The sequence below is a fragment of the Hirundo rustica genome, chromosome 5, assembly GCF_015227805.2.
Source record: "Hirundo rustica isolate bHirRus1 chromosome 5, bHirRus1.pri.v3, whole genome shotgun sequence".
Classification (NCBI taxonomy): Eukaryota; Metazoa; Chordata; class Aves; order Passeriformes; family Hirundinidae; genus Hirundo; species Hirundo rustica.
In genome coordinates this window covers 52,084,114-52,096,908 of record NC_053454.1, presented here as the reverse complement: position 1 = coordinate 52,096,908, position 12,795 = coordinate 52,084,114, and the positions used below count along the sequence as shown (strand labels likewise).

Here is a 12,795-nt window from a genome sequence, read left to right as displayed (position 1 = left end):
TTCATCTCTAGTATTTTAACCCCTTCCAGCGAAACTGTAAAAACATTAAAGCAGGCTTGAAGAGACACTGCACTGTTAGCCATGTCTTGTATTCTTAGTAAAGGATAATTGGGAGGAAAAAGGAAAATCACTGAATTCAGCCAGACCTTGAATGAATCCTGTCTTCATTTGTGCAAATCACATACGTTGAGCTCAAAAAGCTTGTAACTTTGTCTAAACCTCAGCCTGCCCTCATGTGGAAATCTTTCATGGGGGAAAAACATTTGAGGGGAAAAGGAAAAGATCTACAAACATAACTATTTCTTGTGCAATTTCTTTTATGTATTTGTGTTTAGCTTTGCGTCCACTAAATTTCCTTGCAAAACTTCTTTTCTGTTTTTTAATCTGTTAAAGTGTCAATACATATATGCTGACGGGTCAAAGAACAAAAATTGGAGTGCAGATATGCTAAGAGTAAGACTATTGCTTGTGTTGCGTCTGCTGAGCATTGCTGAGTTTAATTCTTCTGTAAAGAACTTCATTAAGATGCAGAAATAATTTAAACTTCAGAATTTTTAGGGAAACATGGTCTTTGGAAAACTATCGTAGTTCTAGTAGTTACCTATGTATTCTGCATAGTTATTTCATGAAGGCCTTTGAGAAACAAAAGATTGTTGCAATTACCCACTTAGAAGTTTTCAGTCCATTTTCCTTTTTTTTCCCAATAGGGTGGAGTGAATGGCTTGACTGGAGAACTGGAATTTGCAGAAAATGGGGGAAATCCCAATGTGCATTTTGAAATTTTGGGGACAAACTACGGAGAAGATCTTGGCAGAGGCATCCGCAAGGTGAGGCTACATATATTCAAACAAGAGATTACTTTTACTGATTTTTTTTTCAAAACCCTTCTTGTGTTCCATGTTAATAGAAAAAACATTAGATAGCAGATAACATGGCGTTCTGGATCGTTAAAGGAGTGAGAGATGTGAGAAAAGCTTTGAACTTTGAGGTACTCATTTATCATTTCAAATAGGTCTTGGAGCAGATTGTGTTGATCAAGGTATCATTGGTAATGCAGAATGTGTTAAGCTGCTCATGGACTGTCCCAAAAGATCAGTAAAAGCGGTTGTTTCGTAACCCTTATAACCTCTGTCCAAAGTAGCAATTTTTACATTGAATTATATTTAGAACACTCAGATTGGTCCCTGATACTTGGTCAAAGTGGGATGCTCTGCCTGCTAGATGGTTAAAACTCATAGCTATGGAAAGAGAAATTCTCTTGTAGAATAGATAAAATTTCTACAGCCTCTTCATTAAGTAAATACATGGTGTTTTAATAGGAGTTAACTTTTACAGAGTAAGTTAATGTCATGTATTCAGCTGCCAGACGCAGTCCAAATGCTTGGACTTGGATTGTTCCAGGGAATGGCATATATGTCCAGCAGAATTATTCTTTCTTGGTATTTAAGTTTTGCCAGTCTGAAACAAAATTTAAGTCCTTGTAACAAATGGTGGAAATGTGCCTCTATTTGCAATGAACAACTTTGAACAACTGCTCATCTGGTATGGCAAAAAAATTATATGGCACTTCACAGGTAAACAAAATACTAATAGGTTTTTCCAGGAGCGACGCTCCTTCAAAGACAGACTTCCTGAAAAATACCAAGATCTCTTAATTTAATGTATCACATCATACTGGGTTTTGTATAGGAGGAACATGAAGTGATTGAAAGGAAATGAGTTTTCTTAATATATGCAAACTGGTTCAATGTGTCTGTGTCACTTCATGATGAAGTGCAGCATTTGTCTGCATTCCTTCTGGAGCAACAGATAAGTACTCTGAAAGAAGGAAGAGATAAAAAAGAAGTCTAAAGTGTCTAAAAACTGAACATTCTCCTCCACTATTCATTAGAATTGTTATTCTGTTTGTGCTGTTTCTTCTCTTGTCAATATCCTAATGTACACATGGACCTCTAGTTCTGTCACCTTGAGCAGAGGTCCTGACAGATGTTTCAAAAACTAGACAGAACTGGATCTGTTTGTTACTTGGAGGTACCTCATAGAGTCTTTGGAGACCAGAACATTGGAAAAGTCCTTATTCCCTTACATTTAAGTTCTGTCCGTTTCAACATATTTTGATTTCTTTTCTATGCTATGCACTGAGGAGCTATTTATTCCTTGGAGCTACCTTCCTAAGACAAATCTGCGTCTCTTAATTTAATTTATTTGGTTGACTTTGACTGGGGTTTTTTTTGACTTCAGGCTTGTCTGGGTGAATGCCTGAGTGAAGCACTAAATTGTGTTCTTCTAAATTCCCAAAAAGATAGAAAAGAGAGACTCACAGAAAGATCTTGGAAATACAGAAGTACAAAAAGGCTTCCTGGATATTCTAACTTTTTTTGGATGGTCTGTTTTAGAATTGTATTGTTAATTTAAGCTGTGGTGGAGTTTGATTTTAGCACAGATATTAATGACTGTGGACACACCTAACTTGTGTAAAACAGTGGGGTAATACAAACAGGCTTTTTGAGCATTCCTTGTTTATTCTTTGTGATAGTTCAAGGACAGAGACATTCACTGTCTTCAGATAGAAATGGATTTGAAGTTGGTCAGAGGGAATAGAGTTTAGCTCAGAATATAATTAGATGATGAAACTCAGCATCATACAATCTTGTTGAGGAGAAAAGCAAAGTTTAAAATTAAGATACTAAAAGTATGTGGGGTTTCTTTTACATTTGCCAAGATGAGCATTTAAAATGAAATATGGATATTATAAGAAAATTTTCCTGTTGAAAAAGATAGTCAGTAAATGCCTCTCCATAGAGTTGTGTGATGCACTGCAGCTGGTAGAAAAGAAGAAAGGATCTGGAGCAGAACAGATTAAAACTGTTTCAATATTCTTTTTTCCTAAACAGCACTCAGTAATCCAGAGAAACCTTTAGAAAGAGGTGTACATAAAGAAATTTTCTTTAGGAAGAAAGTTCTGTATATATTGTGAGAATGTGATAATTGTTCTCAGAAGTTTCTTTAAAAAAATCCATTTCATTATTTCAAATTTTTGCAATAAATTGAATAAGAAAATAATTTAAAATTATAATAGTATTTCTAGTCAATGTCACAGAGTTAAGAAAACGAGGTCGGTCTCTTAAAACAGTTGCTCCAGAGACTAAGAAAATTTTTAGAGGGTTTTATTTACTATTTGACAAAATTTCACAGCTTTTATCTTGGGTTTGGATTTGGATTTACTTTACAGAGTATGAGCTACAAGTGTTGGAAGCAAATCACAATAATTACAGGAGTCAGATACATTTTTGTTAACTACACTAATTAAAGTACACTTCAGATTTTCATGTATTTAGTGATCTGACTGCAGAACTACCTAAGCATTTTTATTTCTCAACTCTAGTAGAAGCAGCTGCAATTAGCAGACTGACAAATTTCTAAGCTAATGCATCTTCCCTAATCAACATATTTGAAGTACTTTTATAGGAGATAATGAAGGGTAAAATCATTACAAAAGGCCCATTGAAGTCATTGGGACCAGAGATTCCCATCAAGTGAATTGTGTAAAGAATTGCTGTTTTGTTTTCATGAGGAACACTCAATTGATTTTAATAAAGCAAGTATGATTTTAAATCACACTTGAATTTCTCAAGAGTCCAAATTCTGCTTGAAATCTGCTCTGCTTGGGTTCTGGAGTCATTTATACTTCTGCAAAGATCACTTATATTCACAGGTGATTATTCCCAGGACTCAAAAAAGCAAATAGTTTAGGATACACCAAGAATTCATGTTTATGTTTGTTTTATTTGGACAAATTAGGCCACGTATCTAGGAAAAACTCTGCAAGTCCTCTCCTTCAGCTTTCATGGGCTACTGTCATATCTGGAAAGCAGTGGGAGAATCCATGCAAAAGGTCATTGTCTTCAGCTGTGTCATTTAGTGACAAGTTAGCAGATTCCGGAGTGGGATTTGCCTGAAACAGCAATTTTCTACCCTTATGACTGTAAATGTTATCCATCACCTTGCAGACCACTGATAACTTAGCCTGCACTTTTTGCCAGAGCCAGCTACTCAGAGTAATACACTCAGATTGCTGCCAGGTACTGATTTTATTGACACCAGTGGTATTACAACCCCAGAGGAGCTGAAGAAAAACTCTCTCTTTTACACATCATACTGTGGCTTGCATTTGTGCAGATGTAGTTGTATTCATTGCGAGACAGGGGTGCATTTCTGATATTTCTCTGTTGGCATTTGTCTGTTGGTGTTTGACATTTGAGTATGTATTCTCTGACATTTAAATTTCAGTGCAATACTTTTATCTATGCTGCTGAAATAAAAGCTGCCATTCCTGTGAATAACCGTCCAACAAACAAATGAACAAAAGGGAGTTGATAGCTCTGAGCACTGTCCTACATCTTAGTGTTGTAGAAAACAGCACCACAGAAATAAAGTGGTTTTCAGGTTTCATACAGTGCTTCTTGTAATTCAGAATGGGCTCATCTTCAAAGGCTCTGTTCTACATCCTTTGAAGTTTAGAGGACTTTTCTATTTTGTTCCCATGCTGGTTTTCTTACCACATGTGGGCATTTGAAGATCATAGTGTGTTTTGCTCTACCTCCCTATCCATGTTAGCATACACCCCCTTCCTTGCATGTTTCTCTTCTCTTCTGAAGATGTCATTTCCTCCCAGGAGAGGGAGCAAGATGATGTACCAGACTTCTACATCAATTGCTGAGCAATTGATGGACTGAGATGTCCATGTCAAGGTTTCCTTCGCATTCAGGACAGCTAGAGATGTCTTGGAGGAGGGATAGAGCTGTGAGCAAGCAGGAAAACCGGTAGTCTTGGTGGGGTAGCAGGGTTACTCAGGATGCTTTGAGCCATCTGCATTTGTCCATTAGGATTGTAGGGTTCAGTCCTAAATAATTATCATTTGATTATCTTAAGGAGGAAATGTTATGTGCTTTGATCCAACGGAGATCTGTGGTGCCAAGCTCCTCAGGTGAAAGGGATTGAAATCTGTCTAACAGATACATTGTTCCTCTCCGCTTCTACCAGCGCAAAGCAGGACCTCCCCTGCAGAGTCAATGCATGCAGGTTTTTATTTCACAGACTATTAAGGGTTAACACTCCATAGTTGTGCTATTTGTTCAGAGATGGGAAAGCTGGTTTGTGTTTTTTCATTCTATTAAAATAATTGTTATTTCCACTTCATCTGAGAAAACTTGTTGAACACGGTATATGGCATTCCTTCCTAATACACTATATTTTTTTCTTACACTTGCATCATGGAGCAATGTTCCAAGCATATATTTTGATCTTCAGGAATTTGATTCTTATAAAGTTAAAACTTATTTTCTGCATCCATTATCTCATATTCCTTTTGTGCCGCTAGGTAAAAAGAGAATTGATACAGCTCTGCCAACACTTACTAACTAACCCCTTTTGATAACCAAAAGCGTAAGAAGTATTTCCTTCTTGGTAAGCTACTTGAGGTAAATGATGGGTTCACCTCTTCTCTTTGTGAGCATGGTCAAGGTAGAGCTGTGTAATGTGACTTTAAAGATATATTTCTATCAGCACCTGGTACTTTAAGCTGTGACCTGTGCAGATGTTTCTAAAGGTTGACGTGCAATTTATGATGTGACTGAATGACAACCTTGCAATTTAGAGAGACATTGTTGATGGTCTATTTTCTAAACCGAGTTGATATAAAAGTTCCTGTGTCTGACTGCTTTGCCTCTAGTATTGATGGAGAAGGTGGACCTGCCACAGTACTACCATGATAGTCTTTCTAAAGTGACTTTAAATAGTTAATCACCCTTCTAGAAATGAAATACACTACTTAATAGTAAAGATAAAGAGGTAATTAAATACCTTGGAGAACCAAGACTTGCTGTTTCAGTTCAGCACTGTGCTTAAATTTAGCTGTAAGCCTGCTGAAGAGTAGCATTTGCTCCCTTCTTTTAATGCTACCCAATAAATAGATTAAGAAACAGTGACTAATTCTTCACTTTCTGGTAGCTTCTGCAAATCTTTTGTCAAATCTCAGTGAAATTTAATTTGGCTGCAAAGTGTTGGGGATTTGATTGCCATCACAATGAAACTGGAGTTAATAGAGAACTGTGTTTTACTTTGAAGTGTACTTCTGCTTAGCTTAAAAGTGAAACTAAAATGCATATTTGAGTGTAACAGAAAAAGAAATTAAAATATGCATCCATAATTGTATTTTTGAATTTAAAAAATTTTTTTAAATTCCTTTCTGCTTTTGAATGGAACATTTTCTTTTAAAATCTGAGGATGCAGAAAGGGAGACAGACTGACTCAAAGTAATCAGTAATGTATCATTTGGAGAATTTCTCAGGATTTGGACTCTGATTCAGATGTGGGGAGTGAAATCTAATTTTTGGTACTGGATTGTCCAGGTGTCTGCCCTGACCCTGGGCTCTTTGAATGAGTATTTCATTGCCTTTAGTAAGTGCAAAGTAAAGAAGCCAGAGATGGATTTTGTGGCTTGATGGATGCTGCCCCAGGAACACAGACGATGAAGGTTCAAGTCATCCATCTGATAAATGCAGAGCAGAGTTGCTACAACTCAACCCATTCCACATGAATTACTCACCTGTGGAGCAAAGCATGCATCAGGAATCCATAAGAGCCAGGGTCAGGTGTATGAGCAAAATGGTCCAGAAGTCAAAGTCCAGACTAATAGCCACAAACCCAACGCAAGCACAGTGCACTGTAGAGGTGTTATTCCCACCTATTTCTTCTTAGCAGAAGTCAGCCATGTCTGCTGGGCTCCAGTGTGTTTAGTGTGTTGTAAAAAAGAGAAATTATTTTGGGCTGTATTACTAGTGGGTGTCCAGATTCCCTGGTCTAGAACAATAGGGATAAGTGCTCTGTGAAAATTCAACTCAAATAATTAAGATCTGGGTTTATCCAGTTTCCAGCTCACAGGTTGGATGGCCCTCAACAGTGACTTACAGAGCTAGAGATGATTTGGAAAAAAAAAAAAAAGAGTCTTTCAAGCCTCTGAATAACTGCAGCACTCACGAGTTAAGAGGGGCATGCTCCTGCATTGGGAACAGTGTGGGGAGAAAGGGAAAAATGCAGGATGGAAGAAGGGGAGAATGCAATGGAACCCTAGGGTGAAGCATTGATGTGAAACAGAAATTCCCCTTGGGACCTTGGTGCTCTCTAGTATTTCTCTTCACAGTTTTGGCAGGGATGAGCTCGTCTCTCTTTTCCTCAGAATATCCAGTCCTGTCAAAACTGATAAGAAGGTTCTCACTGAAAAATATTTTCAGTGCGTTGGGAACTGCCTATTTTGACTGATTGCTTTCATCAGAGAGAGACAAATCTTTTTTATGCGCTTTAAATTATATAGTTTCATGCGTTTTATTCATTCCTGTTCATCTGGAAAAGAGGTTATATTTTCCCCATCTCCTGCAGAAAATATAGTTGTCTTGACAGCAGCGAACAGGAGAAATATTTTCCACTTTCAAACTGTGTTTTTAATTTCCCTTCATATCTTGTAATGACAATGAAAACTAGAGAAAGATCAGTCAAAAATAAATTATAATTAAAAAAAAAAAAAGCTGGGAACAGCAACTCTTGTTTTTTGTTGATGCTGCTAGGCAAGTACCTAACCACAGAGGCTTCTGTGTGATTATTCTCTGCTTCAAAATGGGCATGAGAACAAAGAATGACCCAGAACTTCAGTCATTTTTGCAGAAGAGATTCTTTTTTTTTTTGTCCTGGACTATTTCAAACTGCAGAAATAGTGTGGTGGGTTTTTAATATCTATATTGGGGGAAAAAAAAAAAATGTTGGTCAGTTTTATGTAGCACGTAAAACTTGATTTGGGTCCATTTTTTCCCTTCATTTTGGATTCTTCCCTCCCTCTTGAACTGCTCACAGCTGGTTCGGGTCAACCAGGCCAAGGGGTTAAATCACTTTTGTTTCTCCAAACTTGATATTGGCGGAGCCCTTTACAGTTTTCAGTACGATTGGTTGGGTGGCTTTTGAAATACCCGTACTTTGGTTATACAGCTTTTTTTTCTGCTTGAGTAGCTATGAAAGCCTCCTGGTGAACATGGATCTGCAGAACTGGCTGGCAAGTTGTGAATTTTTATCCTCAAATGCTTCAGCTGAGCAAATTAGCTTTGTAACTCACTTCAGAGATCTGAAGTGCTTGGAACCTTTGAAGTGCCTCAAAAATGGCATTTTGAATGATGTCAGAAGGAACTGTGTATTATTTAAGAATGGACTTAATGCTTCATTGACCTCTCATGCAGTAATGGTTCTGTGTGATTTTGGAAATCCCATTAGAGACTTCTCTTCACCTTTAACAGAGTACTCAGTGGGTGCTGCTTCAACAGTGTGGTTTGTCATCCTTGAAATTATTAGGATAAAACACTTAGCTCGACTTGGTATTACTTGTCTTAAGGTGGACACTCTTAATGGATTATAGGGGTTTTTTTCAGAATTAAAGTTTTTAATGCTTGTCTTTTGCTCTTTAGAGCTGCTTTGTTTTCAATCAAGGCTATCATCTGATGAAAATGACTTCATTTCACAAATGCTTCTAACTGGAACAAACATATATTTTCCAGGAGTAGGAAAAAGTAATGTGTATTTAACTCTCCATTAATCCAAGAGAATGAGGGTGTCATAGCTAATTTGTCATGTGAAGAGGGAGATAATAACTATCTCTAGTGAGTTATATATTTCCACCCAAATTTGTATCCAATTTGGGTATCCTAGTCAAAAATTCCTAATAATTGGAAAATCGTGCAGACAGCAGAGAGCAATGTTAAAAAACCTGAACTGCTTCTTTTAACAGGAGGTATGAAGTGATGATAGTATAAAATGGATCATTAAATTTTGGCTTTTGAGGGTGGTGAAGGGTTCAGTTCTCAGAATTAAGGGCTCAGTGAACAGCCTTGGGAGGGCTGATACATATCTGTGGGTTATAATCCAGATCTTAATCCATAATGTGTGAAAGTAGATCTGCACAGATTTAAAATTATAGAATCCTGAGGTTGGAAAAGACCTTGAAAATCATTGAGTCCAATGCCAAACCCGCCACTAATCCCTGTCTGCTTTTTGAACACTTCTAGAAATAGTGACTACCACATTCCTGGGCATCCTGTTCCAGTGCTTTACCATCCTTTCAGTGAAGAACCCTCCATCTCACTGCAGCCTCCTTTCAGGAGGTTAATACAGAATGATAACGTCTGCTCTGAGCCTTCTTTTCTCCAAGCTAAATAGCCCCAGCTCCCCAGGCTGTAGCACTTGTGCTCCAGACCCATCACCAGCTCTGTTGCCCTTCTCTGGAAACGCTCCAGCACCTCAATGTCCTTCGTGTAGGGAGAGGCCAAAACTGAACCCAGTACGTGAGGTGTGGCATCACCAGTGCTGAGGGGAGAGGGGAGGGTCACTGCTCTGGTCCTGCTGGACACACACTATTGCTGAAAAAGGCCAGGATGCCATTGGCCACCTGGGCCATTTCACAGGATTTGAATTTGATCAATTGTCTTTTTCTTGAAGAACTGCAAGACAAAACTGACAATTATATGGCTTGCTGTGTTCTGCCAACCATATCCCATGATAATATATCACAGAATTGTACAGCAGTCCATGCTGGTCTTCAGAAATCATCTGGTCCAGCCTTTCAGTAAATTGTTTCTAACTTGCATTGTTTTTTGAAGAGCTTCTCCATGAAGGCTGTGTGGTCTTGTAGGCTGATAAGTGGGATGAGCCCTGTAGTACATCTGAAAGGCCTGGAATGCTCATATTAATTGAAACTTTGCTGGTACAAGTTTAAAGTGTATTTTCTGTAGAAAGATCTCTTTGTTCCAAGTTAGTCTATTAGCAGGAAAACAGAAAAATGTGTCCTTTTAGACGCTGACTATTCATGTGTATCAGAGACAAAAATTTGGTTTGGTTTTTGTTTGCTTGTTTTGGAGTTTTTGTGGTGCAGATATCTTTGTGTGCGTGTGTATGGGTGGTTCAGGGGAATTTTGGGGGGTTTTGGTTGCTTTGTTCTGTTTTGTTTGGTTGTGGGTTTTTTTGTTTATTTTGGGTTTTTGTTTGTTTGTTTGGGGTTTTTTTCTGTGTCAGTTTGTTTTGTGGAAATATTGTATTTCACTGAGCATGATGCTGAATGATAATTTGTTGATAGCAGTAGGCACTATTTCCCTGCGGTGGGATAAGCAACCCTGGGAAGCCCAGTGAACTTTACCTCTGTGGCCATAAAATATTCAGTGAGATTTTCTGCTGAGGGAGGGAGGATCCAAACACAGACATTTAATCCCTTTAGTGGTCCCCATGCAGACTGTGGGATTTAGAGGAGCTAGACAAGTCATAAACTGATTGGGAAATTATGATTGTAGGCTTCCACTGGAAACACCCTCTGTATATCTGCTTTTATATATCTATATCTGTGTGTGTAATATCTACCACCCTCAGCCTTCAGAGCTGTGGGAGTAGATTTACAGCAGACACAAATGTGAAAACATCCTTGAAGCTGCTAAAGGCTTCCAAATTCATCAGAAGGATGCAGACATCTATCGGCAAGAGTCAGAAAGTGTTATGTTAGCAAAGAGTCAAGGGTCAGCTGCCACCTGATGAGAGCAGGTGCTGCCCACCAGGAGGAAGAGCTTGAGTCTCATCTTTGGGCTGGACCAGAAAATGCACGTGGGTACAATGGTTGCTAAACAGAAAAAGGAGAAAGGACATATCAGAGAGTGGAAATTGCATTCCAGTGCTCTTAGCACAACACAGCTGAAGTAAATCAGAAAAAAGTAGAGTAAATCTTTGTTCATTGTGGTATTTTGAAGACCAATAAGAAATAAGTAGACAAAGAGAACTGTCCCTGTGGCTTCAGTTTGGATTCTGTGTCATGTTTATAATGAATTGTAGTTTTCCACTACATAACTCAGCTCATATATTTCAAAATGTGGTGGTGTTTACTCTGCATAAATCCATTTGTAAAGTAGAAGTTTTCACTTAAGTCTTCTTATCTGCTGAAGGAACTTCAGGAGTGAAACTGATATGTAATTTTGTCTCAATATTGCATTTATGGCAATGCTGAGATGTGTTTTCTCCTAAAGTGCTTATAGCTGTATCCTGCAGTTAAAAGAATCTTAAAAGTGATTTCCACAGATAAAAAGTTACCTCTGTGTAATTGTTTAGGGACACCTTTTTGTACCTTTTGAGCTCTTTGCAAATAATAAAAATGAGGATGGTGAAGCTTTAAATGACTTCATAATATTTATAGTTCCTTCATAGTGTTGGAAGGTTTTTATGATTCAGCCCTAAAATTACAGTGCTCAGACGTTTTCCTGTTCTAAAGTTATGATATAATGCCTTAATCAAAGGATAAGTTACAATAGAATTTAATAATAAATATTCTTTTCATGGTGTACTGCTGCTTTAAAATGCACAGCACGAGTAATAGAAAAAGTGAAATGGATGAAATCTCAAATACTTTACATTTTCATTTTGATAAACAGAATTAATTTTATTTGACAGAACCACTTAAAAATAAGGTTATTGCGGAAACTGTATGCACTAAAAAGGCTTTGAAATTCTTTAGGCTAGAAGCAAATGGGGATAAACATGCTTTAAGGAATTAAGAAAGGTATGTCTGGCACCTGTGGCAGATGTCAGTTAGAAAATAGTCTCATCATTATTCCAACACTGCTTCTCCCCAGTTCTCAAAACCTATGAAAAACATTAGACATTTTTTCCTGAAGTGTAGCAGTGGGAAGAATATCTTTCTTGTGTAAACAGAAAAGGATAGAATGGGATAAATTGCAGAAGGTGTTCTGTTGAAATTTAAGCTGAAATTAATAAAGGTCATATGTATATTAAAAAAAATTAATTGGTTTAGAAAAGTACAACATAATGTATCAAAATTTATACATTGGCACTTAAAAAAAACCCCACATGCAAGTTGATAACATTTCAATTTAAGCTCAAAGATTTAACATGTTTTCCTGATCAGTGCTCAAGCAGTCTGCTTCTGAACCCCATCACAAAGTTCTTAGTCTTAAATGCTGGATTTGATTCTAGGGTTTTGTTTGTTTGTTTTAAATACACTTTTATAATAAATAATATATTTGGAGCTCATAAAAATCTGATTTAAACTATGCATTCTAATGGAGTGCCTTAATAATGAGCCATAAGTGTTTTATATGAATATTTTAATGCAACATTCAGTTTCTCTGCACTTCTACTGATTTTGCATTATAACTTCATTGCATTTGAAAATAATAAATTTTATTTTAAAGCCTCAATACTGATTTGCATCAGTTTGGCTCTAGAAGATTTCAGTGTTCTAAACATTAGTATTCTGAATTAAAACTCAGGTACTCTTAGCTCTCCAAATTTATTAACTACTGATAAAATGTGTGATTTCCCCATTGACTGTGCATGTCTGAGATCCCATTAGTCACTTTATTTTAAGCTGTCTATTATATTACTTGACACAAATATTTGTCCTAAATATAAAGTAAGAAAATAAGTCTTATAATTAAAATCTAGTCAAATAGCATAAATTCTTCATTAAACCACTCCTACCACTCGCTGGAACAGTGCAAATTACTGCAACAAGTATATGCCAAGGCCCAGCTTATTGCAATGAGCTCTTTCTCATTAGAATCATCATGGCACTTCTCGTCCAGGTGTTTCCCCTCCTCATTTGGGTTTTGAATGTGTTCACATGAAAATTCCCAGGCTGGGGGATCAGAAGATTCTTTCAGGGTCTGTCCCATACTCTCCCATTCTTTACACAGCTCAGGATTT

At 37.3% G+C, this 12,795-nt stretch overlaps 1 protein-coding gene across 3 annotated transcripts in view; it reads left to right on the top strand.

Moving 5' to 3' along the window:
* Nucleotides 1-12,795, top strand: part of GRID2 (glutamate ionotropic receptor delta type subunit 2) — an 819,802-nt gene that overhangs the window by 622,801 nt on the left and 184,206 nt on the right. For all 3 annotated transcript variants that reach the window (XM_040064665.2, XM_040064672.1, XM_040064673.1), the window contains exon 9: nucleotides 708-827. In XM_040064665.2, the coding sequence (XP_039920599.1) occupies nucleotides 708-827 (120 nt within the window). The remainder of the gene's footprint in view (nucleotides 1-707; nucleotides 828-12,795) is intronic.